The sequence below is a fragment of the Magnolia sinica genome, chromosome 18 (assembly GCF_029962835.1).
Source record: "Magnolia sinica isolate HGM2019 chromosome 18, MsV1, whole genome shotgun sequence".
In the NCBI taxonomy this organism is placed as follows: Eukaryota; Viridiplantae; Streptophyta; class Magnoliopsida; order Magnoliales; family Magnoliaceae; genus Magnolia; species Magnolia sinica.
In genome coordinates this window covers 42,153,443-42,179,658 of record NC_080590.1, presented here as the reverse complement: position 1 = coordinate 42,179,658, position 26,216 = coordinate 42,153,443, and the positions used below count along the sequence as shown (strand labels likewise).

The 26,216-nt window shown below is 40.1% G+C and overlaps 1 protein-coding gene across 1 annotated transcript in view; it reads left to right on the top strand.

Annotated features, from left to right (window-relative positions):
• Window positions 1-24,804, top strand: part of LOC131232478 (protein TWIN LOV 1) — a 28,267-nt gene extending 3,463 nt beyond the window's left edge. Inside the window, exons 2-7 of the mRNA XM_058228737.1 lie at window positions 4,012-4,219; window positions 4,323-4,387; window positions 13,705-13,784; window positions 13,912-13,967; window positions 14,099-14,162; window positions 24,094-24,804. Coding sequence (XP_058084720.1) covers window positions 4,012-4,219; window positions 4,323-4,387; window positions 13,705-13,784; window positions 13,912-13,967; window positions 14,099-14,162; window positions 24,094-24,249 — 629 coding nt within the window. The 3' untranslated portion in view covers window positions 24,250-24,804. The remainder of the gene's footprint in view (window positions 1-4,011; window positions 4,220-4,322; window positions 4,388-13,704; window positions 13,785-13,911; window positions 13,968-14,098; window positions 14,163-24,093) is intronic.
• The last annotated feature ends 1,412 nt before the right edge of the window (window positions 24,805-26,216 follow it).

The following is a 26,216-nucleotide window of genomic DNA, read 5'->3' as shown; positions in this document are numbered from 1 at the left end:
CTTTAAGGCTTTAAACTTCAATTCTTCATTTGTTCTCTTTTTGGGCTTTAAATCATCCATTTAAGCACGTATTCAACTTTAGATTTAAAATCACCTCGCTCGTAGAAAACATATTTAATTAAATCAACTTAACACTTGAATGCATGAAAAAATAATACTTATGAGAGGATAAATATGCAGTATTTGAGTCTCAACATTTAGCTATTTTTTTACATGTTATAGTGTCAGCCTTTTTTAATTGTTGGTGATCATGATTCATCATCATCATCATTATCATCTTAGCGTTATCCCAATTAATTGGGGTCGGCTACATGAATTCTATTCCGTCATTCCACTTTGTCAAGTGCCAGATCTTTAGTTAGACCATAGGTTATCAAGTATTTTCTTATTACCTCCTTCTGTGTCCTTTTTGGGCCTTCCCCTTACCTTTTTAGAGCCTTCAAATTGTACCAATTTACTCCTTCTAACTGGAGTAGTTATTGGTCTCTGTTGCACGTGACAAAACCGTCCAAGTCTACTTTCCTTCATCTTATTACCTATTGGTGCTACTCCTAAGTTCCCTCAAATGCATATATTTCTAATTCTAACCTCCTTGTCTTGCCACTCATCCATCTCGACATCCTCATTTCAGATATACTCATCTTATGAATATGTTACTTCTTAACTGCCCAACATTGTACCATAAAACATGGCTAGTCTTATAGCTATCCTATAAAATTTCCTGTTTAGTTTGAGTGATACATGATAATTGCACATAACTCCAGAGGTACATCTCTATTTTTTCTACCGAGCTTGAATTTTATGGGTATTGACCTAAGGTATCGAAAGTGTTATATTTTGAAACTTCTTGATCGACAATCATAACCAGTGTTTTAAATATCGACGATATCGGGCGATATATCTGATGATATATCTTGTATCCCACCAATGCGATATGAAACGCACAAGTAGTGTGATATATCCAACACATTCGATCTAGTGAGCATTTTTGAATTTTGATCCTCTTATTTTCTATTCATCATGTTAAATTAGTGTCAAATTGTTACAAATCAATGATTTTTCATGTTCTGCATGAAAAATCATGGATTGGGAGCTTTGAGTTCGAGATTTGGAGGAGCTAGGCCGAGTTGCGGTAAATTGAAGAAAAAAATCAAAAATTTCCAATTTCTCACAAATTGTTTGCAATCTTTGTGTTTAGGCATCAAATCAAACATGCATGTAACCTAATCTAGTGATTCTTCTTTTGCCTTTGAATGTATTGTTTGTGTTTCCACGTCTTCTTATATTTATAAATTATATGAATAGACATTGAATATATTTGCATCAATTCAGTTAGACAACGTATAGATTAGGACCCCATACGAAGAAAACCTATTATGTGTATTTTTTTTTTGTAATGTTTTGATTTATAAGTGTGTATTGATGTCTTTTTTAACAATCACCGAAGTTTTATTGAAAAATTCAACCAATTTCCCAATGTTTCCTCATGTTTCCAACAACAATGATACATTTCACGATACAATCGATATATCACATACGATAACTGACATGTATCCGTATCCCAAGAATGTGATACGTAACGCGATACCGATATTTCGAACACTTATCATAACTAATTTCTCATTTACACTCCTATTGTTAATAAAATTGCACTCCATATACTCTACTTTAGTCCGATTGATTTCAAGTCCTTTAGATTCTAAAGCATCCCTACATAAATCTAGCTTCATGTTTATGCCCTTGCTTGTCTTGTGAATCAAAACTATGTCATCTGCAAACAATACACCATGAGATCTCTTCTTGCAAATGTTTCATTAACTCGTCCATAACCAATGTGACAAGTAGGGTTCAATGACAACCCTTGGTGTAAGCCTATAGTTTGGGAACTCACCTGTCTCTCTTCTAGTGGTCCTTGCACTTGTTACCACTCCCTTGTGCATATCCTTAATCACGTTAGTGTATTCTCTTGAAACTCCTTTCTTTACCATCACCTACTAATTTAACTCTTAGGGACCCTATCATATGCTTGAAGCCAATGAAGACCGTGTGGAGATCCTTCCTCCCTTTCCTATATTTCTTTATTAATTATTAATGCAGGGGCATTTTCATACCGGTCTCGAGTGGGGTGGCCTGTGGGATGCAGGGGCACACTCGGGGTGGGCGGCCCGTGTGAGGCGGGCCCCACCCTTGTGAAGCGGGTGGCTCGTGTGAAGTGGAACCCATGTGAAGTGGAGCCCACGAGGGGGCTTTGGCCGAGGTCCTAGCCCATGGGATGTGGGGCCTGGGCTATGAGATAAAGGGATTAATTCGCCATGCTCTATTAGTTCGAGCTTTTGGAGTAAGTGGTTAATTGTCCTGCATCAAGTATCTAAGTAGGAAAATAACTTTAGTGGTAGACCTCCTAGGTGTGAAACCAAACTGATTTTTTGATACATTCGTCATATGCCTTAGTCTTTTCTCAATCACTCTCTCTGATAATTTCATAGTATTCTCATAAGTTTAATCTCATGATAGTTAGTGCAACTCTGTATGCCTCTTTTATTCCTATAAATAGGTACTATAGTACTTTTCCTCCATTTGCCTGGCATTTTCTTCGATCTTACAATCTTGTTGAGTAACTTCGTCTACCAAAATAACCCAATAACTTCCATACACTTCCAAACCTCTATTGGCATACCATCTAGTCTGAGGCCTTTCTTGTTTTCATCTTTCTAGTTTCTTTCAATTCAGGTATCTTAATTCTACGGTAGTGTCTATGGTCTCTGATGTCATTTGAGTTTATACTTCCTTAAATCCCTATGCTCTTAGGGAGATCATGACTGCCTTTGTTTATTTATTGCTTATTTTTGTTATGAGTTGGAGTTTTCATTTGCAGCTTTCACAAAGTTTTGGTCAATACATGGTTTTGAAAAATGGTTACATTATGGCCGTATGGACCGTTACGTAACCCTATTGTTCACCCATATTACGTGATACAGAGGTGAACCATTTCACTATGAAGAAAATGGGCTGTATTGGCCCATATCGATCGACACAGTTATGGGTTCGATATAGTTGTTACACCCCATTTGAAATTTTGTAATTTTCTTTCGTTTTTCCACTTCTTTATTTCCACCCTGAAGGAAGCTTATAAACTAATTTTAAACAAGATCAGGACCATTTTGGGAAATATCGGAAGAAGGGATAAACCATCACTTTTTTTTTCATCTTCTTTTTGCTGTATTTATATGTAATGGGAATAATTCACCAATCATGCTTTTTTTGTATTCGATTAGGGCCTATTTGGGTCGAATTTCAGCAGGTCAAGCTGACATTGCCAACATATAACATTCTTACCAAATATTGGCCCATTAAACCATCAAATACATGTCCGAAACAAAAGAAATACATATTCGGGATCCTCCCCCCTTTTTTTTTCCAAAATTTTTTTTCAATATTTTTAGGATTTTTTTTTTGCCAAAAAAAAGGAATAAAAAAGAAAAAAAGAAAAAGAAAAAAACAAAGAAAAGAAAAGAAGAGGCCTTTACGGGGACGTATTGTATATTAGCCAGCAGGCTGGATAATATAGGGCCAATACTTATGCTGGAACCCTTGGGTCAATGAGATTTATATGTTAATTAGGCTGGGTACTCGGTGATGGTATTTAATCTCGATCAAATGCTTTATTTTATCGAGTTGCAGTTACAGTTTTGCTGCAGTTAGAAGTGGACTCTCTTCTTTCTTCTCTGTTTTGATATATATATATATATATATATATATATATATATATATATATAATTGATTGCTTATTCTTATCTCGCTTTTGGGTTTCAGATCAGTAAATTATATAGGCTACTTCATTGCTAATTTTTTATGTTAAGTGGGATACTGTATTGACCATCTTTTGTTCTGTAGCTATGTGTCCTATGAACTATCAACTGTTCCGATGCTTGTAGTTCTGCGGTTTTCTGATGTTCTAGTAATTTGGCAAAGATCCATTCCTCATTTTATCTGTTCCATCTGTGACTACAGGCCTGGAAGCTGAAGAGTCGTGTGAAGCAAGTGATCTGGAGAAACATAAAGCTGCCACAGCTATTAGCAGCATCTTATCTGCACTGACTCACGATAGTGAACAAACAGGCAGAGTGGTCTGTGGAAAAAGATGCAGCTCAGTCAGAATTTTTCCTCTTGGATCATCCTTAAACATATCTCTTGGTAGAATCAAACAAAGCTTTGTATTGTGAGTTGTTACAAATTCTTGTTTCCGTTTCTTCAGTGATAATGCTTGAAAGGAATGATTAGGCTCTTGAATGCATGATTTGACATGTTCTTCTGTCTTGCAGGACTGATCCCAACTTACATGACATGCCCATTGTTTACGCAAGTGATGCTTTTCTAAATATGACAGGTGCTCATTGCTACTACTCTCTCTCTCTCTCTCTCTCTCTCTCTCTCTCTCTTGGACAATAACATTTCTCAGACAACAAATCCGTTACTCTTGTAATAAGTCTCTTGATTGGTTTGATATGGATACTGAAATTTTACTTTATCACAATTCTTTGTATATTTTTGTTTCTGCATATAACCTGTTGGGCTGCCTCTGGAGTCATATTCTAAACATAAAAAATTTCCTTCACTCTCCTATTGAGTTTGTGAGAAGGATGATGACCATGCTTCTAATGAAGAGATTCCATCTAGGAGCTTGGCAGTTTTGCATTCTAAATTTGACGAGTAGAAACATCACAATGTTCTCTTTTGATTGGCTATGTAGTTCACTAAATTCTACCTTGGGGCAGCTCCTAGTTCAAATCTGATGCAGGACAATTAACCACTTGCTCTAAAAGTTCGAACTGTTAGAGTATGGCGAATTAATCCCTTTATCTCATAGCCCAGGCTCCACATCTCATGGGTTAGGACCTTGACCGAACCCCTCTCGTGGGCCCTAAATCACATGGATACCACCTCACATGGGCCGCCCACCCCAAGTGTGTCCCCGCATCCCACATGCTACCCCACTCGAGCCCGGTGTGAAATGCGCATTAATCATTTCCGGTGAGGAGCCTTGAACACGAGACCTCCCCCGTAGGCCCCGCACACACCGAGTGTGCCCCTGCATCCCACAGGTGACCCGTTTACGAGATCTCCCGCTTTGATACCAAATTTGATGCAGGACATGAAAATTTAAATATGCTATGTAAGATTCCAGGCTTTAGATCATACTAGTTCAGAAACAATCACACAAAATTTCACATTCCACATAAAGTCAAGCACTCAATAAGGGGAATCTATACGGGTCCAGGCCTACACATGCTAGGGTTGGATCAATTAAAGTTATAGACCAAACAATGCTTAAAGGAGAGTAGATTCAGCCACACATGCACATGAATATTTTCCCCAATCCAAGGGATTCACAAGTTTCAATTCGGAAAATTCTAGGGTTGGAAAAAAGGGAATAAAAATTGGGGATTTAGGACAATCTAGGGTTAGGGTTAGGGAAATCAGGTGAAAGAGGAGTGAAAGAGAGGAAAAAGAAGACCTGTAACCAGTTCGCATGTGTGGATAGTGTGCAGGGCCTGACGCACGTGCGCTAATGGCTGTCCACATGTGTGTGGGGCCCACGAACCCAAAAAGTTACCTTGGGTCTAGTCAGCCAGGGCTGGACCACACACCTACCAAATTTCAACCCGATCCGACGTCCGGTCCGTGTGTGGTGCTCTGCCAAAGTTTTAACCCTCCTGCAGGGTCAGATTTTGAAAATTTGCTGTAGATGAGGATTGACAACAAAATAATGGTGGATTAGGTTGGATGACTGTAGAAAAAAGGTGAATATGGATGGTAGGAGATGGAGGCGGTTTGGGATGGGTGTGGCTTCGCACCATAGTAGTAGCCTTTCGAAGAAGGGAGAGTTTCGCACCCAATTAGGTTTTCACAACTCAGAGAAAAGCAAGAAAACATAGAAATTTTATTCCAATCATCAATGAGAAAAAAACCCTACAAGGGGTGCATATTTATAAGAAAACCCTATACCCTAAAAAGCCGCACCATGTGCGCATCCTACGACTTAAAGATGAAGTAATAACAAATAACAACTAATTAAAGCAATTTAAACCGTCCATGACGTTCCTAACAACAATAATAACCAAAACTCAAAGTACTAGATCATCTCAAATAGTGAGCCACGATCATGAGATCCCATGGTGGGATTCACATGACGATCGGGTCCACTCCAAGGAATCAAAATACAGTTCTTTAGCTAGGGGGTCCCCCTTGGACGTCGTTATCGATCCAGATCGATGGTGGGGCCCTCCTCCCCTTGCGTATGTGCGTAGAGGGGGCGTGCGTATACGTGTGATGTCCCCATCAAAATCAAGCTTTGGACTTGTGCTTCCCCTCCAAGTTCCTAGCTTTTTATACTTGCTAATAGTTTTGGAACAGATACTTCCCCATGCACCTGAATTTGTTGCCTGTTCTTTCAACACTTTGTACAAATGCAACTATGGTTTGACATCTAGTGGTTTGCTTATTCCTATTAAACCTCGAAAAGATGTCATTTGGTAAAAAAATCTATGTTTGTTGGTTATTCAAGATATGAGCCTTAGTTGCGATGTGCATCTCATAATTTTCTAGAAGACTAAGTGTCTATTTCAATTAGGGCAAAGTTGTTTTGCGATTCGCAATCCATGGCACGTTGTCAAGGCTATCTGGCCGTTGACATGCTGTTGCCGACTAGTTGTTCCATCCCTTATTTGTCAAATACCATGGATAGATTGTGTCACATGTGGAAAATTAAAATTTGATTGGTGGTGCACTTATATTTGTGCATGTGCACATTTGACACATGGGAACATTGACACATGTGCTACATTTTTTAGTGCTTGAAGATTGATGGTGGCATGTATGCACATGTGGGATGCTTGCATTTCAACGGTTGCACATGTGGCACACGGAAACATGTCATGCATCTTTATAGATTGTTAAATGGGTACATGGTACTAATCTTGATAGCCTATGAGAATCCACAATGAGAAGAAAGAAGAAAAATGAGAGAGAGAGAGAGAGAGAGAGAGAGAGAGAGAGAGAGAGAGAGAGAGAGAGAGAGAGAGAGAGAGATGCTTAAGTTATATTGAAATCCCAGCCCTCAACTCTTATTTATAATAATAAAAACGTGAATGAGTCCCATGGGCCTTACGTACATGGACTTGTGAATGGGCCTTATAGGACTTATTATATAGACTTTGGCCTAATGGGCCTTATTTAACTATCAACCTTTCAATACTCTCCCTTAAGCTGGAGCATCTTAATGAGGCTCAGCTTAGAACAAGCGCTAATGTAATCAAACCTAAGAAAGAAAGAAATTCTTTTCTAACACCCCCCCCAAAGTGAATGTGCTTTGAAAAGAGGAACTTGAATTTGGAGAGGCACATAAAGATCTCTTAGAAGCAGGAAAAATAAAATAAAATAAAAAAGTAGCGTGGCTGTGGAGATGAGTAGTACTGGTTGTGACGAGAGACAAGTGAGCAGAGTAGAAGTGGAGGTGATGGGATGACCAATAACTTCAGGTAAACAAGCACTTCTGCAACTTCAGTGATGTGATGAGCCACCGGGACAACCATTTAGCATAAACAAGTCTAGATCAACTATCCAGCTCAACCAAAGCTGAGCTAACTGCCCAACACAATTATAACTCTGGACAACTATCAAGAACAAATAAGAATGGACTAATTGTCCAATATAAACAAACGAGTTTGGATGATTATATGAATGGTTATCTTTTTTTGGCGACAGAACAGTGACTCCCATTTGCATATAGGAGATAAATAGCATATACCATTTGGGGAAGTGAAAAGGAAAAAAAAAAAGAAAAAAGAAAGAAGAAAAAAGAAAAAAAAAAGAAATGCATTCCTCGGATTTGGAAGCACGGATGTTTAGAGGGAGAATTTTAGTTCCTAACAATAATCCGAATTGAAAGCTCAAATCCTTGGTTTGAAGTGGCAGCATGAGTTGAAATGGATGGATCCTGCAGCTCAGATCTAGTACTTTCAGTGTACCCTGTCACTGATGTCTTCCTAAAGCCTCCGTCTTCTTTATTCTCCTTTTCATAAAAAGGGGATCTAGCCTTGTTTAAGCAGTTATGACTATGATTGTATTGATGAGTGTACAAGGAACATTGGTTTTATTTGTCAAGTGACAAGGAAATTAGAGGCCTTTACCCCTTGCAGTAAAGTTGCTGCTATTTTTAGAGGTAGATGATTCCACGTTCCTTTGGCTTAATTTGAGGTTTATAACTAACTCCAACCTGATGCAGCAGCAGCAAATATGTAGCTGTGAATGAGAGTGGCAGCCTCTACCGGAGGTATCAGGCTAAAGAGAAAAACAGAGATGCCACTGAGCCAATTTTAGATCAAGCTGTGAACTTGAGATTCCAGGCAAGGGCCTTGGTTGTAGCAAATGAAGGGGTTAGGCATCCTTCCCCACCCGTGTAACTTGCAGTCTCTACTTTGGCGAGAGGTGAAATTCCTAAAAACTGGAATTTCAGAAAGATGCAATTTGGTGTTGGCTTTAAAAATAAAAGATGCATAAAGGGAATTTGAACAATTAGCAGTAGAATGTATTGAAGAGAAAGAGAAGGTAATGGAATCCAAGCAAATTGCGGCAAGTTTGGCTCCAGATTTCCTTTTCAAGATATTCTTGATTTCCTTCCTCGAATGTTCTTAATGTCCTGATGTTCTTGTTCTCCTTGGAATCTAATGTTCTTGATTTCTTTAGGAGGCTCATCTTTCCAAATTCATCTTGAGTAGAGTTAGATAATCGGACTGAGCCGTAGACTTAGGTAAGAGATCCTCAAGATCTCCATCTATGGATTCATATTCTCTATTGTTCTATTTATTTTTTATTTTTTTCCTGAACTTTTCCTAATTTTGCAAGAACTTTTACTTCAGGAATTTATGTAGAGATAGAGACTGCTCCTAAGACTAGGGACTCATTGAAATTCAAGATCAAGATCCTTCTCTTGGGGGAGAAGGGTCTCTATTTATAGAGATCTAGCAGGGTTTCTTGGCAATTTGAGAAAAGTTGATGGGTTTCTAAGGGGTACAAGGTGTTAGAGATGGATGTCAAGTGGTGTGATCTAAAGGCTTGATTGGGTGGTTTGAGGGTACATTAGTGGAGATCGAGTGGTGTAGAAGAAATTTAGATAATGCCGAGGTTGAGGAGTTGGTCTTGCTGTTGAAGCTTCTCTCCAAAGTGCATCTTGTGCTATTAGAGTTGGATTCGTTACTCTAGCCTTTAGAGAAATCTGGTAAATTTTCAGTTAAATCCTTCTTCAAGATGCTTAGTGGCGAAGGATCTAGTGTTGGGGTCAGTCAATCTATTGATTTCTGGCGTTATGGTGCTACTCCGAAGGTGGCTGCTTTTGCTTGGCTTGTGGGTTGCAATGAGGTGTTAACGGTCGATAACCTTCGCAAGTGGAAGATGATCCTTCCGAATGTTTGTTTAATGTGTTATCAGGATGAGGAATCGGTGGACCATCTGTTTATGACAAGGATGTGGGAATGTTTCTTCACACTGTTCGGAGTTGCATGGGTTTAGCCAAGGTCCATTGGTCAATTCTTCTTGATGTGGCATGGAGGAGGCTCAGGAAAAATATGGAAAAGAGTTTGGTACTTATGTTTAGTGGTGGGAATCTGGTTCATATGGCTAGAAAGGAACAATCGTTGCTTCAGGAATTGAGAATGTGGGTATTGGAGGTTTTCGATAGGCTAAAAGGCATGTAATGGAATGGGCGATTGCATATAAAAGTGATTGCCCATTTTCCTCTCAATTGGCAAGAGTTGTAATTTTCCTTTTCGTGTTTCTTTTGTTTTTCTTGCATTCTTTGGCTGTGGCCTGCTGCAATAAAATTTCCACTGTTCAAAAAAATAAAATAAAATTGGAGATTGAAGGGTAGAGATGGGGGAAGGTTCTAGGAGGTTTCTAGAGGTTTGGGTTTTACAAAGAAGGATTTAACCACTTGTCAAATTCTCATTGCTTTTTAGGGGTAGACATGGAACTTCACATCCCATAGGTTGTAGGGGGATAGTTTTGTAAATAAAAGGTTGGTCAGGGTCTAAGGATCTAGGGAAATTTTTGTAAAAATTGTGGGGCAAAAGGTCAGGGGAATATGGATTTTGGGTTTTGAATTTCCCTGTAGGGACATAAATATCATTCTTTGAATTTTTCCCTGCATGAAAGTTAACCTACTAACCTCATGGTTTTTTCAATCAGAACTCGGCACGCGGACATCAGATTTTGGGTGATCTAGTGCTAGTTGGAAAGATGATTTGATAGGCTATCTGATAGGCTTGGTTTGAGGTTGAAATTCAAAGGGGTTATGAAGATATGGGCTCTAGAAGTTGGGTCAACTTCTGAACTTTGTAGTCTAGCTAGTCTCCATGTATGAAAGGTAAAACAATCATCCATGTCTGGAGATGGGTTTCGGTTGGTTTTTGACTTGATAGATTGCTGACACAATGGGCTATATAATGGAGTGGGATATAATGTGGGAGTAATTGGAACCCAAAGATGGAGTTTAGAGTACACAGTAGTCTCTGGGATGTGTAAACAATTTTTCCGCGTTCCAGAGATTTAGTTTAAAAAAACAACTATTTGAACCTGCTGGAACTTTTGCTGTTTCCCAAAGGGACATCAAAAAAAGTAATGGTGTGGGCCCTTAGACCTGGTTTGGGCTAAGGTTACACACCTCTTAAACTTCCTTGGTCCATTGCTGGGATTTGAGGTAGGATTAGGTAAAAGTTAGGTTTAGTTAAGAAGGTATTAGCCTAGGCTCCTGCAAAATCTAAAGATTAAGAGTAAGATCCTCCATAGCATATTGGCTTGATAACTGATCTTGAAAACCTATGTTTGGTGGGGTCTCTGCCATAGCCTAGAATTGTGAGACATCAACTGCCTCTGCTAGTTAGCACATGTTAGCACCTGCTCATTCATTTTTATCATGAAGGAATGCAGTTCAATGCGTCAATGCTCTCACCACCACTCCTTTTAGCTATACAGACTTCCTCGTTACCTGGATATCATTGCTTCTTTCAGGTGCATTGCAAATGACAGACAAATAATGATCCAGTTTAGTTATTGTAGTAGTAAGTTTGGTTTTAGTGAGGCAATTTGAAACAGAGGACTGCAAAAGTTATACTTAAAGTACATTTTCTTCCTAAAAATTCCATTGAAGTCCTTGGCATTTGCTTTTTAGTGGAATTTCCTTTCCAATCAACTGTTAAACATTTTAGCCTTTTAGTGTGTTTTGTGTTAAATTTGTTTACTGTGGTAATGATCTACATTTCTTTTTCCTTTTTTTTTCTAACAACATATCTCCAGACACTGGCATTTTGATTGTAAGTTTTTATAGTCAATACAGTTTATAGTGTGCATATGATTATCAGACCTGCAAAGCAACCTATTTTGTGTCAGCCAACATGCTAAGATTGCATGCAGTGCTGGATCCAGTGTTTGAAATAACGAATAGTGTGTAGTGTAGTGTTCACTCCTTTGCCGGCATGAGATACATAATGTGCGGTGTTGACCACCTGCTTCTCTTTTTTAATTAAGGATGTGTTTGGTTGCACCAAAATTTTATGAAAGTTCTAATTTGCTGAAAAGTATCATGGAATTTCATGATATTTGGTGCCAGTTTTCGTAGTATTGGTATTTATGTATCGCTGGCTGGGGATACGAAAAGCACATATCGAGATTGCTGATATTATCACCGATACTTGGAAATGTATCCTTGATTGAGGGAAACATAGGGAAAATGGTGGAATTCCTTAATGAAACTTTAGGAGATATGCTAAAATACACATATTTGCACATTTAGGGATCAAATAATTGCAAAAAAGACGTACATATTAAGTTTCCCTTTAATGGGGACCTAAAGAATGTAACGCTGACTCAGGAAAACATTGGGGAAACATGGGAACAATGGTGGAATTTTTCAATGATACTAAGGAGATGTTAAAGTAGCATATTTGCATATTTGAGAATCAAATAATAACAAAAAAGACACATATTTGCATATTTAGGAGTCAAATAATAAGTTTCCCTTTAATGGGGGCCTAAAAGCATGTATCGTTGACTTGGGGAAACATAGAGAAAATGGTGGATCCATCCATCCAACCATCTATTCATGCATGCACATACATATATACAAATAGGCATGATCCATCCAACCATCCATGCATGCATACATGGTTACACACAGACAATGACGTGTACATATGTACACGCATACATGATCCATCCATGCATGCATGCATACATACCTACACACATATATACATCCATCCATCCCTCCATCCATGATACATGCATCCATTTCATCGTACGACCATGAACCCATAAAAAATATTTTGAAATAGATTTTTTTAATGAACAGTTTTTTGGCGATACCGATACATTGCCAACACATTGGCGATGTTATTGAAATATTGCTGATATGTTGGTGATACAAGTGACACTTGGAATTCACATAGTCGAAAACATTGGTGATATTGATACATTAGCGATACTTGTTGATATTTCAGTGATACCTGGAATTTCCGATACTACCAGTGATATCGGTATCGCCGAGCTGGCGATATTATCAATAATATCACCAATACCTGGAACAATGTTTGATGCAATCAAACACATCTCAAGATAATAGGAAAAATAGTGCAAAGATTAAATATAAGGATAAATAAATAGCTAGAGAACTGATTAACATTGTTACTTAAAAAATCACTGAAAACATTATGATGCAGGACAATTAACCACTTGCTTTAAAAGCTTGAATTGATAGAGCGTGGCGAATCAATCCCTTTATCTCATAGCCCCGGCCCCACATCCATGGGTTAGGCCTTTGGCCGAACCCCCCTTGAGGGCCCCAAATCACATGGGTTCTACCTTATGCGGGCCACCCGCCTCACATGGGCCCCAAATCATATGTGTTCTGCGGGCTGCCCACCCCGAGTGTGCCCCCGCATCCCACAGGCCACCCCACTCGAGCCCGGTGTGAAAATGCCCCCTGCATTACATTAACTAATTTCTAGTGAAACTAGAAAAATGTAACAAATCATTGAGAACATTAATTGATTTTAATGTTTGAGTGAAAAATAACTTGTAGTGTAAACTACACAGCATGTAGTGTAGGCTACGTAGCTTGTAGCATATGCTACCTATGCTAATTAGCATGTAGCCTATACTGAAGCTATTTTAATGAGCTATGTAGTGTGAAGGCGAAGCTACGAGCGTAAGCTATACGCTATAGCATAAGCTATTTAAAACACTGGCTGGATTTATGCGACAACCATGGATTGTTGGTTTTTGGAGGGTTTGTATTAAATAGTGGTGAAATGATGTTGTTACTTTATATTTGTGCCTCACACATCAATGGAGTACTATCAATACATGCAACCATGAGGATATGCCTTGTACTTCATTGCAGATGACCTTCTAGGAAGTTTTCCATGGTCTACAGCATAATTTGCAAAGCACTTCATTAGACTTGCATCTTATTTGATGGGTTTATAACTTCATTTTTCCCTTACTGTATATGACGGGGAACAGTGGCATTGCATAAAGTTGCAGGTTTTGTTATGTATATTGTTTACTTCAACATCAATATTAAATCACGAACGTTATTTTCAGGGAAATGGGCAGTTTACATTAACCAAAAATTCTCTTTTCTTCTTCTAGGCTTCTCTAGACATGAAGTGTTGGGACGCAATTGTAGATTTTTACAAGGGCCCGGCACAGATGTTGAAGCGTTATGTCAGGTTTAGAGCTATCTTGAGCTTCTCTTGTACAATTAGGTGGTAGGATGGCATTTGTTTTAGTTCTGGGCATATTCAGTTACATTTTCTCTCTCTATATATTTTTCTTTTCTTGTTCACTGTTTCATAGATAAGGGAAAGCATCCAATCTTCGCGAGCTTGTACAGTGCGTATTTTGAATTACAGGTGCATACTTTACTTTTGGCTGCAATAATTAGAACAGAAGCATATGCACGAATTCTGACTGGAGCTCTAGTGTTCTACTTTGGGCTTGGCAACCATTTCTTTGACTGATTTGGCATATGCTTAAATTTCAGGAAAGATGAAAGCTCCTTCTGGAATTTCCTTCACATTTCACCTGTTCGGAATGCATCTGGCCAGGTAACATTTTCTGCCACTGTCATTGCTTTGTTGAATGTTCTTTTTGTCCTCTTGTTATCCTTAATTTCTTCCCATGTTACCTCGACGCTTCTACTTCTGGGATTTTACCATGCCGACACTTACGGACACTTGGACACTCCTGGGCACAACATGTCACTTCAAAATCAGTACGGATTAGGTGTCTTAGTCATGTTACTGGAAAGTGCCACATGTTGGACAAAGCGTTTAAACTGGTTGATGGAGATTTCAAAACAAACAATGGGGTAGTTGTATGAGCCAATGGGTCGTGCACAGCTGGAAATGAAAGAAAGAAACCCATTACAAATTGTAGTAAAACACTATTGGCTCTTGTCAATTTATTTTGATCAACAACGAGAAATGATTTAATAAAGAAAGGAAAACAGATTACAAAAATGTATACAGTAAAGCAATGGATACACAAGGCAATCTACTTTTGGTTAAGCTTGCAATTCATTTCACTCGTGCATCCATACCCAGCCTTAATGAGGGTTCAAGCCCTTAACTCAGTGGGAGGCAAAGTATGCATTTCAACATTGAGATCTTGGGTTCAAGTCTTGCTTAATAGAACACAGCCTTAATCTTGTAAACAAGAGTGTCATTGTCATCATCATCATCATCTTGGTGGGAGGCAGTATGCATTTCAACATTGAGGTCTCGGGTTCAAGTCCAGCTTAATAGAATACAGCCTTAATCTTGTAAACAACAGTGTCATCATCATCATCATCATCATATATAATCATCATCATCTAAGCCTTATCCCTACTAATTGGGGTCGTCTACATGAATCCTTTTCCGCCACTCCACTCTATTGAGGGCCATAGCTCCGGATTCAGGATGAAAGTTATGGCAAAAATTTGACGCCAGCTGCTAACTTGACGCAACTCTCCTCCTTTATCTGGGCTTGGAATTGGCAATAAAAGCAAAAAACTTCTATAGGGGCTGTGATGAAGCCATCACGTCACGTACACCCTTACGTACGTATTAGAGGAGGAAGCGGGCCGCGCCGATTTCCCTGTGGCTAGGCGAGTACCCGTGATCGTGCTGAAGACACCATGTGCATGTGCGAGCATCTGGAAGACCCCACACTGGGAAGATGCACATGAGTTACTTTATAGAGTGATCTAGACCGTTGGATCGGAGGGACGCGACGATCAGGCCATTGGATTGCATGGATCACATGATCGGGCCATCGATCGTTGATCGTCCACATCAGTTTTAGACTTTATCATATTTTAGGATATAGTTTTTGATTATTTTATATTTGGACACATTGTGAGTGTTTTAGTTGATTTTATTTAGACTAGGGCTATTTTCGTTAAAGTTCACAAGACTGGGATTTTTGTAATTTTTGAAACTTCTTAGATTTATAAAACGAGGAGGGTGTGTGACTTCTCCCTCATTGAATTTCGTGATTAAAAAAAAAGAGAAAAGCTTTTGCTTTCTTTTTCCATCTTCATGCAATTTGGAAGGAAGATTAGTGCGAGGCTAATCTTTATCTACGAAGGTGGGAGGTCTCCATTTATCCCCACACCATCCTCTCTTCTCTTCTCCATCCAGGTATTTTCTTCAGATTCTTAATTCTCCCATCCCAAATCTTCGTCTTCCTCCAAACCCATCCCCAATCCAAACCCTAACCTAAACCCATCCTCCCACGCCACACGTGTGACTGTACGTCTACACGTATGAAACTCACCTGCCCCTTTTGGTTTTCCACCATCATTATATCAAAATCCCTTTCTTTCATCCCCAAAACTCTAACCTCAAACCTAAATTTCCTAAATTTCCAACTTTCCCAGATTACCAAAACTCTAATTTTCACCCTAGGTTGTATTAGGTTTCCTATTTTGAAATAAACTATTCCCTATGTTAATTGGATGTCCCTATATCCATTAGTTCCTAGTTTCTTTTTATTTTAATGATCTTGACTTACGATGTTGGTAGCTTAGGCTAGGATTATGCACAGTTTTCTTTTGATTTTCATGATATTTGTGATGATTATAGCGATGTTTGTGTTTTTATTTATTTATTTATTAAATATCTTAATTCGGCTATTTAATCACACATGTTACTCAGTTCATGCATCGGTCCTGCATCAAATTTGGTATCAGAGAACAGTTTTAGTGTAGGTCAGTCTATTATCAACCCGTCTTTGTGGGGAAAATTTTATACAGCTCAACCCGCCTGACCGGCTTCGTGAAGGGGACATTTTGTTTAGTCAACCATTTTTCTTGGTTTTATTGAGTCCCCATATAAATCTAGGCCATATGAGATTTTATGTCGCATCTAGGTTAAAGTCACATCTAGGGTTTCCTTTTAGAGTTTCCTTGTGTATGCCCACTTGTTCAAGACGTGGTTTTGGTCTACATCCCAGTATGAATCTAGAGCAGATTGCCGAGGCCCTTAATGTTATCAATAACCGTCTGACGACCATTGAAGCTCACAATAGAACCACTGCCACTCAATTAACCGCGACTAATGGGCGCGTCAATCAACTTGAGGCCTCCTTACAGGCAAACCCCGACACTGGGGATAACGTTCAATCTCAGGTTGGAAATCAAGTTGATAGGCGGGAACATGATCATGGTGAAAGTGTTGGTCGTGGTCGAGCACACGTTCTACCACCACGTGAGGAGCGTTATGACCGTTATGATACGTTATGACTGTTATGATCCAGATGCACAAGTCATGAAATGTGTGAAAGTTGACGCCCCTAGTTTTGATGGTCGCTTGGACCCCAAAGCATTCCTTGATTGGTTGGCTGACATGGACAACTATTTTGAGTGATATGATATGTCTGATGCTCGTCAAGTGTGATTTGTCAAGATGAAGTTGGTAGGCCAGGCCAAACTTTTTTGGACCAACATGGAGCGTAAAATTGAATGGAAAGGAGAGCCCACAGTTGTGCATTGGGTCGAGATGAAAGAGGTCCTTAAAGAAAAATATCTCACTTATCGTCAGAGGCTCCTAGACCAGTGGCAGGCTTTGTGCCAGGGATCCGTGACCGTTCCAGATTACATCGTTAAGTTTAAGGAGTACATGATGTGATGTGACATTGAGGAAGACCCGATGGTTACATTGTCTAGATTCAGGATGGGCCTCCGATTTGAGATCCAACGAGAACTTTATTCTCGTGATGTAGGTACATTGGAGCGCATGTACCAAGTGGTGCAAGATATTGAACACTACCTAAAGACACCAGTTGGTAAGCGTTATGACTCTTGGGATCCAAGTGTCAAGACTTGCTCTCAAGGGGCTAAGCCTAACATGGGGAGTCAGTCTAGGCCCTAAATTGGGTCTCAACCCAACCCTAGAGATGTCAAAGGAAAGGGGATAGAGAGTGCTAGCTCTAGGGGAGGTGAGCAAACGTGATGCTTCAATTGCCATGGGATTGGTCACTTTGCGCATCAATGTCCATCGAAAGAGAGGAACAAAACCCTGGTAATTGATGATGGTGGGGAAGAAGGAGATTAAGATGGTGCTTTTGAAGAAGAATTTTATTAGCCTAACATCAATGGTGTTAGTGATGAAGAAGTAGAAGGAGAAGAGACCACACCACTTGTAGTAGTCAGGTGTGCCTTGACCAATGCTAAGGAGAATGATGATTAGCGTCGGACTATGATATTTTACACCTATGCAAAATATGGAGAGAAGAATTGTAAGGTAATTGTCGATAGTGGCAATTGTACCAATGTGGTCTTCACTAGCACTTTGTCCCGTTTGGGGTTGAAACCTGAACCGCACCCTCAGCCTTATAGAGTGTCATGGGTGGATGCATCTTCCATACCTGTTACTCAGCGATGTCTCGTGCTCGATAATTTTGGATCCTATTTAGATTCGCTATTTGACCACAATTTGATGATATATGGCCACTTAAATGTATGTTCATTCATGCATCAAGGCAAAAAATTATCTCTAGTTCCTCTCCCACCAAAGAGCAATGCGGAGAAGAAAACTGAGGGGAAGTTGGGTAACCCAAGGGATACAAGAAAATCCCAACCTAAGACTCTATGTGTAATCAACGCCAAGGAGTTTGAGAGAGAGACTCCGGTGGATTCGATGGTGTACGCCTTAGTGGCGAGAAAAATTATACCCGAGGTTAATGTAGAGGGACCCCCTGAGGTGAAGCCAATTATGGATGAGTTTCACGATGTATTTCTAGAGGACTTATCAAATGAGCTTCCACCTGCGAGGGACATCCAACATGCCATTGATCTTGTCCCTGGGTTGACTCTGCCAAACCTCCCTCATTATCGAATGAATCTTACGGAGCATGCGGAGTTGAAGAGGCAAGTGGATGAGCTCCCCAGAAAGGGTTTCATTCAAGAGAGCATGAGTTTGTGTGCCGTGCCTGCGCTTCTCACGCCTAAGAAAGATGACATGTGGTGTATGTGTGTGGACAGTCGAGCCATCAATAAAATCACGGTCAAGTACTGGTTTCCCATACCGCATCTTGATGATATGTTAGACATGATGGCGGGTGCCACGATCTTCTCAAAGATTGACCTCAAGAGCGGGTATCACCAAATACGTATACATCCAGTAGATGAGTGGAAGATAGCCTTCAAGACGAAGGATGAGCTATATGAGTGGCTAGTCATGCCCTTTGGCTTGACTAATGCCCCGACCACATTAATGGGAGTGATGACCTAGGTGTTGAGACCCTTTATGGGTAAGTTCCTTGTGGTGTGTTTTGATGACATTCTTATCTATAGCACATCAAAGGAACAACATCTCCACCATTTGAGGCAAGTTTGTGGGGTCCTCAGAACTGAAAAGCTATATAATAACCTTAAGAAGTGTACATTTATGTCAAAGAACGTTATCTTCTTAGGGTTCATCGTATCGTCTGAGGGCATGAGAGTGGACCTCGAGAAAGTTCGTGTAATAGTTGAATGGCTTGAACCGCGTAATATTCATGAGGTGCGAAGCTTTCATGGCTTGACGACTTTTTATAGGCGGTTCATTAGAGGATTTAGCTCCATTATGGCTCCCATTACGGATTGCATCAAGAAAAATGAGTTTGTATGGACTAAAGCTGCCTCTAAAGCTTTTCAGGAGATTAAGGGCAAGATGAGCGAAGCCCTTGTCACCCGCTTTCTAGACTTTTGTAAAGTCTTTGAGGTCGCATGTGACACATTTGGGGTAAGTATAGGTGGCGTGCTCAGTCAGGAAGGGCACCTCGTTGCTTATTTTAGTGAGAAGTTGAATGGGGCAAATTAACGATACTCCACCTATGACGAAGAGTTCTATGCGATCGTCCAATCCTTACGCCATTGGTGGCATTATTTATTACCACAAGAATTTGTCTTGTTCTCTGACCACGAGTTCTTATTTTACCTCAGTTCCCAGAAGAAACTAAACCCTAGGCATGCTAAATGGGTCCAATTTCTTTAGGAATATTCTTTCGTTCTTAAACATAAGGCTGAGGTCGAGAACAAACCTGCTGATGCCCTTAGTTGTCGTGTGGCGTTACTCCAAAGTATGAGAGTAGAAGTGACTAGGTTTGATCGGCTGAGAGAAGAGTATCCTACATGCCCAGACTTTGGTGAGTTGTATGCGTCACTGCGAGACGGTCAGTCGACCGATAGTTGTGGGTTTGTCATCATCGATGAGTTCCTATTTAAATGTGACAGACCCTGCATTCTTCATATTTCCCTCCGTGATTTCCTGGTTTAGGAACTTCATGCAGGAGGGCTAGCTGGTCATTTGGGGAGGGACCTTTGTGGAGGATAGATTTTATTGGCCAAGTCTCAAGTGAGATGTAGCCAAGATTGTTGGACAGTGCAGGACTTGCCAATTGGCAAAGCAAAGGAAACAAAATATAGGATTGTATATGCTTTTGCCAGTACCCTATGCTCTGTGGCAGGATATTAGTATGGATTTCGTGTTACGCTTACTGAAAACTATCAAGAAACACGATTCTGTATTCGTGGTTGTGGACCGTTTTTCCAAAATGGCTCGTTTCATTCCGTGCTCGAAAACATTAGATGCATCCAACGTGGCTAAGCTTTTCTTTGGGGAGGTAGTGCATTTACATGGTCTACCTAAGACCATAGTATCTGATCGTGATGTACGCTTTATGAGCTATTTTTGGAAGACACTATGGCACATGATAGGGACAAGGCTTCAATTTTCATCTGCCTATCACCCTCAAACAGACGGTCAAACTGAAGTTGTCAATAGGAGTCTTGGAAATCTGCTTAGATGTCCTGTGGGTGATCACGTTCGAACTTGGGATACCGTTTTGCCTATAGCCGAGTTGGCATACAATAGTTCCATCAATAGGTCTATAGGCATGAGTCCATTTGAGGTTGTGCATGGCTACAAACCTAGGAAACCTGTAGATCTCATACCTATGTCTGTATCCCATAGGCCATCTGAGTCCGCAAATGAGTTTGCACGTCACATGCATGAGGTTAGGAAGCGAATTAATTTAAGTAATGAAAAATACAAAACGTTTGCTGATTCTCATCGCAGGTTTCATGAATTCCAAGTACGAGATTATGTCATGGTTCGCATGAGGCTTGAACGGTTCCCACATGGGGCTATTAAAAAGTTACAACTGCGTAGCGCAGGGCCATACAAAATAATGCAGAAACGGTATCCCAAGTTCGGACGTCACATGAATTAGGAAACCTGTAGATCTCATACCTATGTCTGTGTCCCATAGGACATCTGAGTCCGCAAATGAGTTTGCATGTCACATGCATGGGGTTAGGAAGCGAATTAATGTAAATAATGAAAAATACAAAACGTTTGCTGATTCTCATTGCAGGTTTCATGAATTCCAAGTATGAGATTATGTCATGGTTCGCATGAGGCCTGAACGGTTCCCACATGGCGCCATTAAAAAGTTACAAGTGCGTAGCGCAGGGCCATACAAAATAATGCAAAAACTGGGTCCTAATGTGTATGTAGTAGACCTTCCACTTACCATGGGAATTGGTTCTACTTTTAATGTGGAAGATCTAGTACAATACAAGGGTCCTGCTACTTCACCTTTTGATCCATCCACAGAACCTCCCACAGACCATGACCTAGTCCCAAATCCATGACCCTTACCTGACCAATCATCCGAGCCATTACCACCTTTACCTTCCTTTCTTATTCGAAGTAAACAAATGGAAGACATACTGGATACACAAGCAGTTTCCACTTGACATGGAGGATTTCAGAAATTCCTTGTCAAGTGGAAGCACAGGCCGATCTCTGACAGTACGTGTATTGCATAGGACGAGTTACAACATTTAGATCCAGACATTTTGGAGCGCTACGAGAGTTTTAGTCAGCCAGAGGCGAACTCTTCTCAGCTGAGGAGAGTTGATGATGACATCACGTCACGTACACCCTTATGTACGTATTAGAGGCGGAAGCGGGCTGCGTCGATTTTTCTATGGCTAGGCGAGTACCCGTGATCGTGTTGAAGACCCCATGTGCATGTGCGAGCATCTGGAAGATCCCACACCAGGAAGATGCACATGGGCTGCTTTATAGAGTGATCCAGACCGTTAGATCGGAGGGATGCGATGATCAGGCCATTGGATTGCATGGATCACATGATCGCTGATCGTCCACATCAGTTTTAGACTTTATCATATTTTAGGATTTAGTTTTTGATTATTTTATATTTGGACACATTATGAGTGTTTTAGTTGATTTTATTTAGACTAGGGCTATTTTCATTAAAGTTCACAAGACAAGGATTTTTGTAATTTTCGAAACTTCTTGGATCTATAAAAAGAGAAGGGTGTGTGACCTCTCCCTCTTTGAATTTCATGATTAAAAAAAAGAGAAAAGCTCTTGCTTTCTTTTCTCATCTTCATGCGATTTGAAGATACTTTCATGTGATTTAGAAGGAAGATGGTGCGAGGCTAATCTTCATCAACGGAGATGCGAGGTCTCCATCTATCCCCACACCATCTTCTCTTTTCTTCCCCTTCCAGGTATTTTCTTCAGATTCTTAATTCTCCCATCCCAAATCTTCGTCTTCCCTTAAACCCAACTTTTTCATACCCATCCCCAATCCAAACCCTAACCGACCTAAACTCATTCTCCCATGCCACACGTGTGGCCGTACGGCCACATGTGTGAAACCCACCTGCCCCTTTTGGTTTTCCACCATCATTATATTAAAACCTCTTTCTTCCATCCCCAAAATCCTAACCCTAAACTTAAATTTTCTAAATTTCCTACTTTCCCAAATTACTAAAACACTAATTTTCACCCTAGGTTCTATTAGGTTTCTTATTTTGAAATAGACCATACCCTATGCTAATTAGGTGTCCCTACATCTATTAAATCTTAGTTTCTTTTTATTTTAATGATCTTGAGTTATGATGTTGGTAGCTTAGGTTAGGATTATTATGCATGGTTTTCTTTTGATTTTCATGATATTTGTGATGATTATAGCGATGTTTGTGTTTTTTTTATTAAATATTTTAATTCGGCTATTTGATCTCACATGTTACTCAGTTCATGCATTGATCCTGCATCAGGCTGTGTAATAGACTATTACGTAGGTTGATCACAATCAAGTGTTATCTGATAGTATATTACATAGGTTGATTACAATCAACGAGGGCATCTTGAATCGATACTAAAACAAATGCATGCATGGTGCATATTGTAATGGCGGCCTAGTGCGCATCTCTACTTTCCACTGCGTTTCTAGATATACACAAGCACAATAGCATGATTTCCAAGTTTTCCTGTCGCTGCCACCGTGGCCCCTAAGCACGAAAACATGGTTTTCGCATTGCCTAGGATTCTCTGTTAGGGACACACTTGGTTAGGAATCTGTTTTCTTACAACACAAGTACTGTCTGACATCTTCCTTGGGACTATCTAAGAAAAAAGATCCTGTTTGATTCTTGTGATTATTCATGTCAAGGAATGTGAGTGCATGTTGGAAGCCATCATGTAGTCTTTTGTCAGTAAGCTGAGAATGAGGAAACCCAAGCCAAGACTGGTAGTGCAATTGCAAAACAACTCACAACATTTACACCAATGACCTTCGCACCATTGTGGAAGAGGACCCACTCAGACACACTTTTGGAAGTTATATCCTATGCCATCTCCTCAGAATACATGTGCCAAACATGTATCATCTATGGTAAATAGGACTGTCTTAATGGTCATCAAATGGTATATATTCATAAAAAATAAAAAGAAAAAGAAAAGGAAAAGAAAAGAAGGTGATGATCTACAGGCAAAAAATTGTGATAATGGGACAACTCCAGCCATCCAGTTGTTCAGATTTGTCCATTGAGTGTGCTGCCTTCCCGTGTTTCAGGTGAACTGTACCATTTTCATGGGCACTGATCTGATGACTCCACAGTCCCATCCCTTTTCCCTTCAATGATATTGTCCATCTATATGGTGGCCTACCAAATCAATGGTGCTTATTACCATGCACAAGTTATATGGGCAAGGTATTCCATAAGGTAATGGTGGCCATAATGGCCACCACCATTGCCTTTATGATACGGCCGTAACAGCTGTTATGGCCCCTCTAACGGCTGTTATGGTCTCTCTCTCTCTCTCTCTTTGTAAAATTGAAAAAAACCTGAAAAACTTGTATCTGCCCCGTAACGGACTGTTACGGCCTTTACAGGGGGCATAATGGGCTGTTATGGGGGCCATAATGGTTGTTATGGGTAATGTTTTTCCATAATGGCCGTTATGAACCCGTAATGTGTAACCTTGCCACCGTTACTTTAACGGCCTTTACGACCCTGTAATGGCTGTTACGGCACACCATGCATAGGGGTGCTATTGAGATATTTGGTGTACCCATGTCATAGTAAGTGGCATTCCTCCTTAAGTCATGAAAAGTAGATTTAAGCAGCATTCTCCCTGGGAAAGATGAATAGAACTGCTCGTAACTTTGCACGCTCTGTGGTCTGTGCAGATAGCGTTCTACGTTGGAGTTCAGATAGATGAGGACTCGATGAACGTCAGTGAAGGAGGATTGAGCCCGGAAATGAGGCAGCTTGGTGCTGTGGGTGCAGTTAAGGTTGCGGTCAGGAGCTTGTCAGTGGGCGTTGGCTCATCAAAATCATCATAGGACTCCTCATCTATACTGTTACAGGGGTACTTCCATTATTTGCCTGTAAAGTGTGCTTTTGCTTATCTGTTTTATATGTATTTCCTCATCTTTAGACGAAAATCACCCTTCAACTGGGCTAATGACTTGATAGTTCATCAATATTTTCCGAATGGCGGTGACTCATCCGCCATACATGTGGCACTTGTGTATGGAGTATCCAAATCATGTGTACTGTTGAGGATGGAACATATGCTTGAAGTTCGCACTGATTGGACATCTCAGCCATCCAATTGATGGCTATTAATTGGGCAGGGAAAAAACTGATCTATGTGATTTTCAGATATGCTCCATCCACACTCGCTGGACTGATATGTTTTTTTTTTTTTCATGTCACATGTATGCATGTATCGTGGATGAATCACCACCATTTTGGCTATAATGGCAGTATAACACTCTTCGATTATACTAGTTCATCTCTTTGCTGTAATTCTTGTCATTTACGGATGGACGGTTTCAATCAGATGTTGAAACTGCTATTTATTAATTTGGTACAATATCCACAGTTTCATTTTCCATGCTGACTTAGAGATGTCAGACTACGAATTCTTTTGCTACAGCACACTGAGTTGGGGCAAGTTCTTTGCTGCTGTATGTGTCATACATTTATGCCAATCTAAATCATACAACTGTAGACCGACAGTCACATTTGATTGGGTGATCCTAACCATCTGCTTTCACACACCACTGGCCATGCCTTTTCTTAATGTCCACCAATTCGATGGTTAGGATAGTTTGATGAGTCTGATTCTTGGGATCCTATGCTTCAAATAAGTCATCCACATTTTGAAGGCCTGAATCAGCTTGGTAGGCTGCATTTGCAATGGATGTAAGAGTTGTTTTTTTTTTCTTTTTTTTTCCCCTTTTCTTTTTAATGGTGAATGGTAGTGAATCAACATTGCAGTCCATCGCCTTTCACGTTCTCATCAGGAAGCCACAATGCACTGAGTCATGGACCTCAGACAGTTTTAGGGTCGTTTGGATGTCCTTGATCTCGACTTTAAGGAAGTTGTCGTCATTCGTTGCAGATCCCTTCTTCCAGGCGAATTCAACTTACACAAAAATAAGAAAGTAAGGGGGTGTTTGGTTGGTGGTATTTCGATTTCTTGGTCTAGCAGATCTTTGCTTTATATATATATATATATATATATATATATCTATATATATATATATATATATATATAAAACCATTAACCAGGAATTCCATTCCAAGCTTTTTGCTTGAGAATTTAAAAACCTAGGTAATTAAGACACAATTGTGACCCGTTTAAGTAAATGGGTCGGACTGGGGTTGAACCCTACCTGACCTAAGCTGCCCCAATAGGTTATCAATTGTGGGGCCGGACGACCCAAAACCTGAAACGTATAAAGAAGAAAATTATATATGATTTTGTGTGTGTGTGTGTGTGTCCACCGTCTGGGCTAGGTTTTATATAGCCTTAATGTTGTCATGCAATTCTTAAACCTGAGTTGGGTTGTATCGGGTCAGTCGAGCCTGACACATTTACAATTAAATGGGTTGGGTTGGGCTTGGTAAAATTTTAAGTGGGTTGGGTTAGGTTTGGGCTGAATCTTCGCCCGTTTCGTAAATGGGTCGGTTTGCACTGACCCTAACCCGGTCTGAACCCGGCTGACCCTGTGAACCCGACTAATTGCCACGCCCACCAATCAACTGTTATCTCAGAATCTGTGGATCGAGTTCATTGCAAATCACACGCACAAGAGTTTCCACACGAGTCTCTTCCTTTCCCTCTACAACTTGAAGGGCCCGTAATGGTTGTCCCTCTCTCTCATCACCATGCAACATCAATGGTGGGCTCCACATGATGGAAGGACCATATATATGGACCTTTTCGAATATAATTAGCATGGACTGCCAATCTAAGCCATTGATCGGATGGTCAGAATTATACTATCAGAGTGACTTT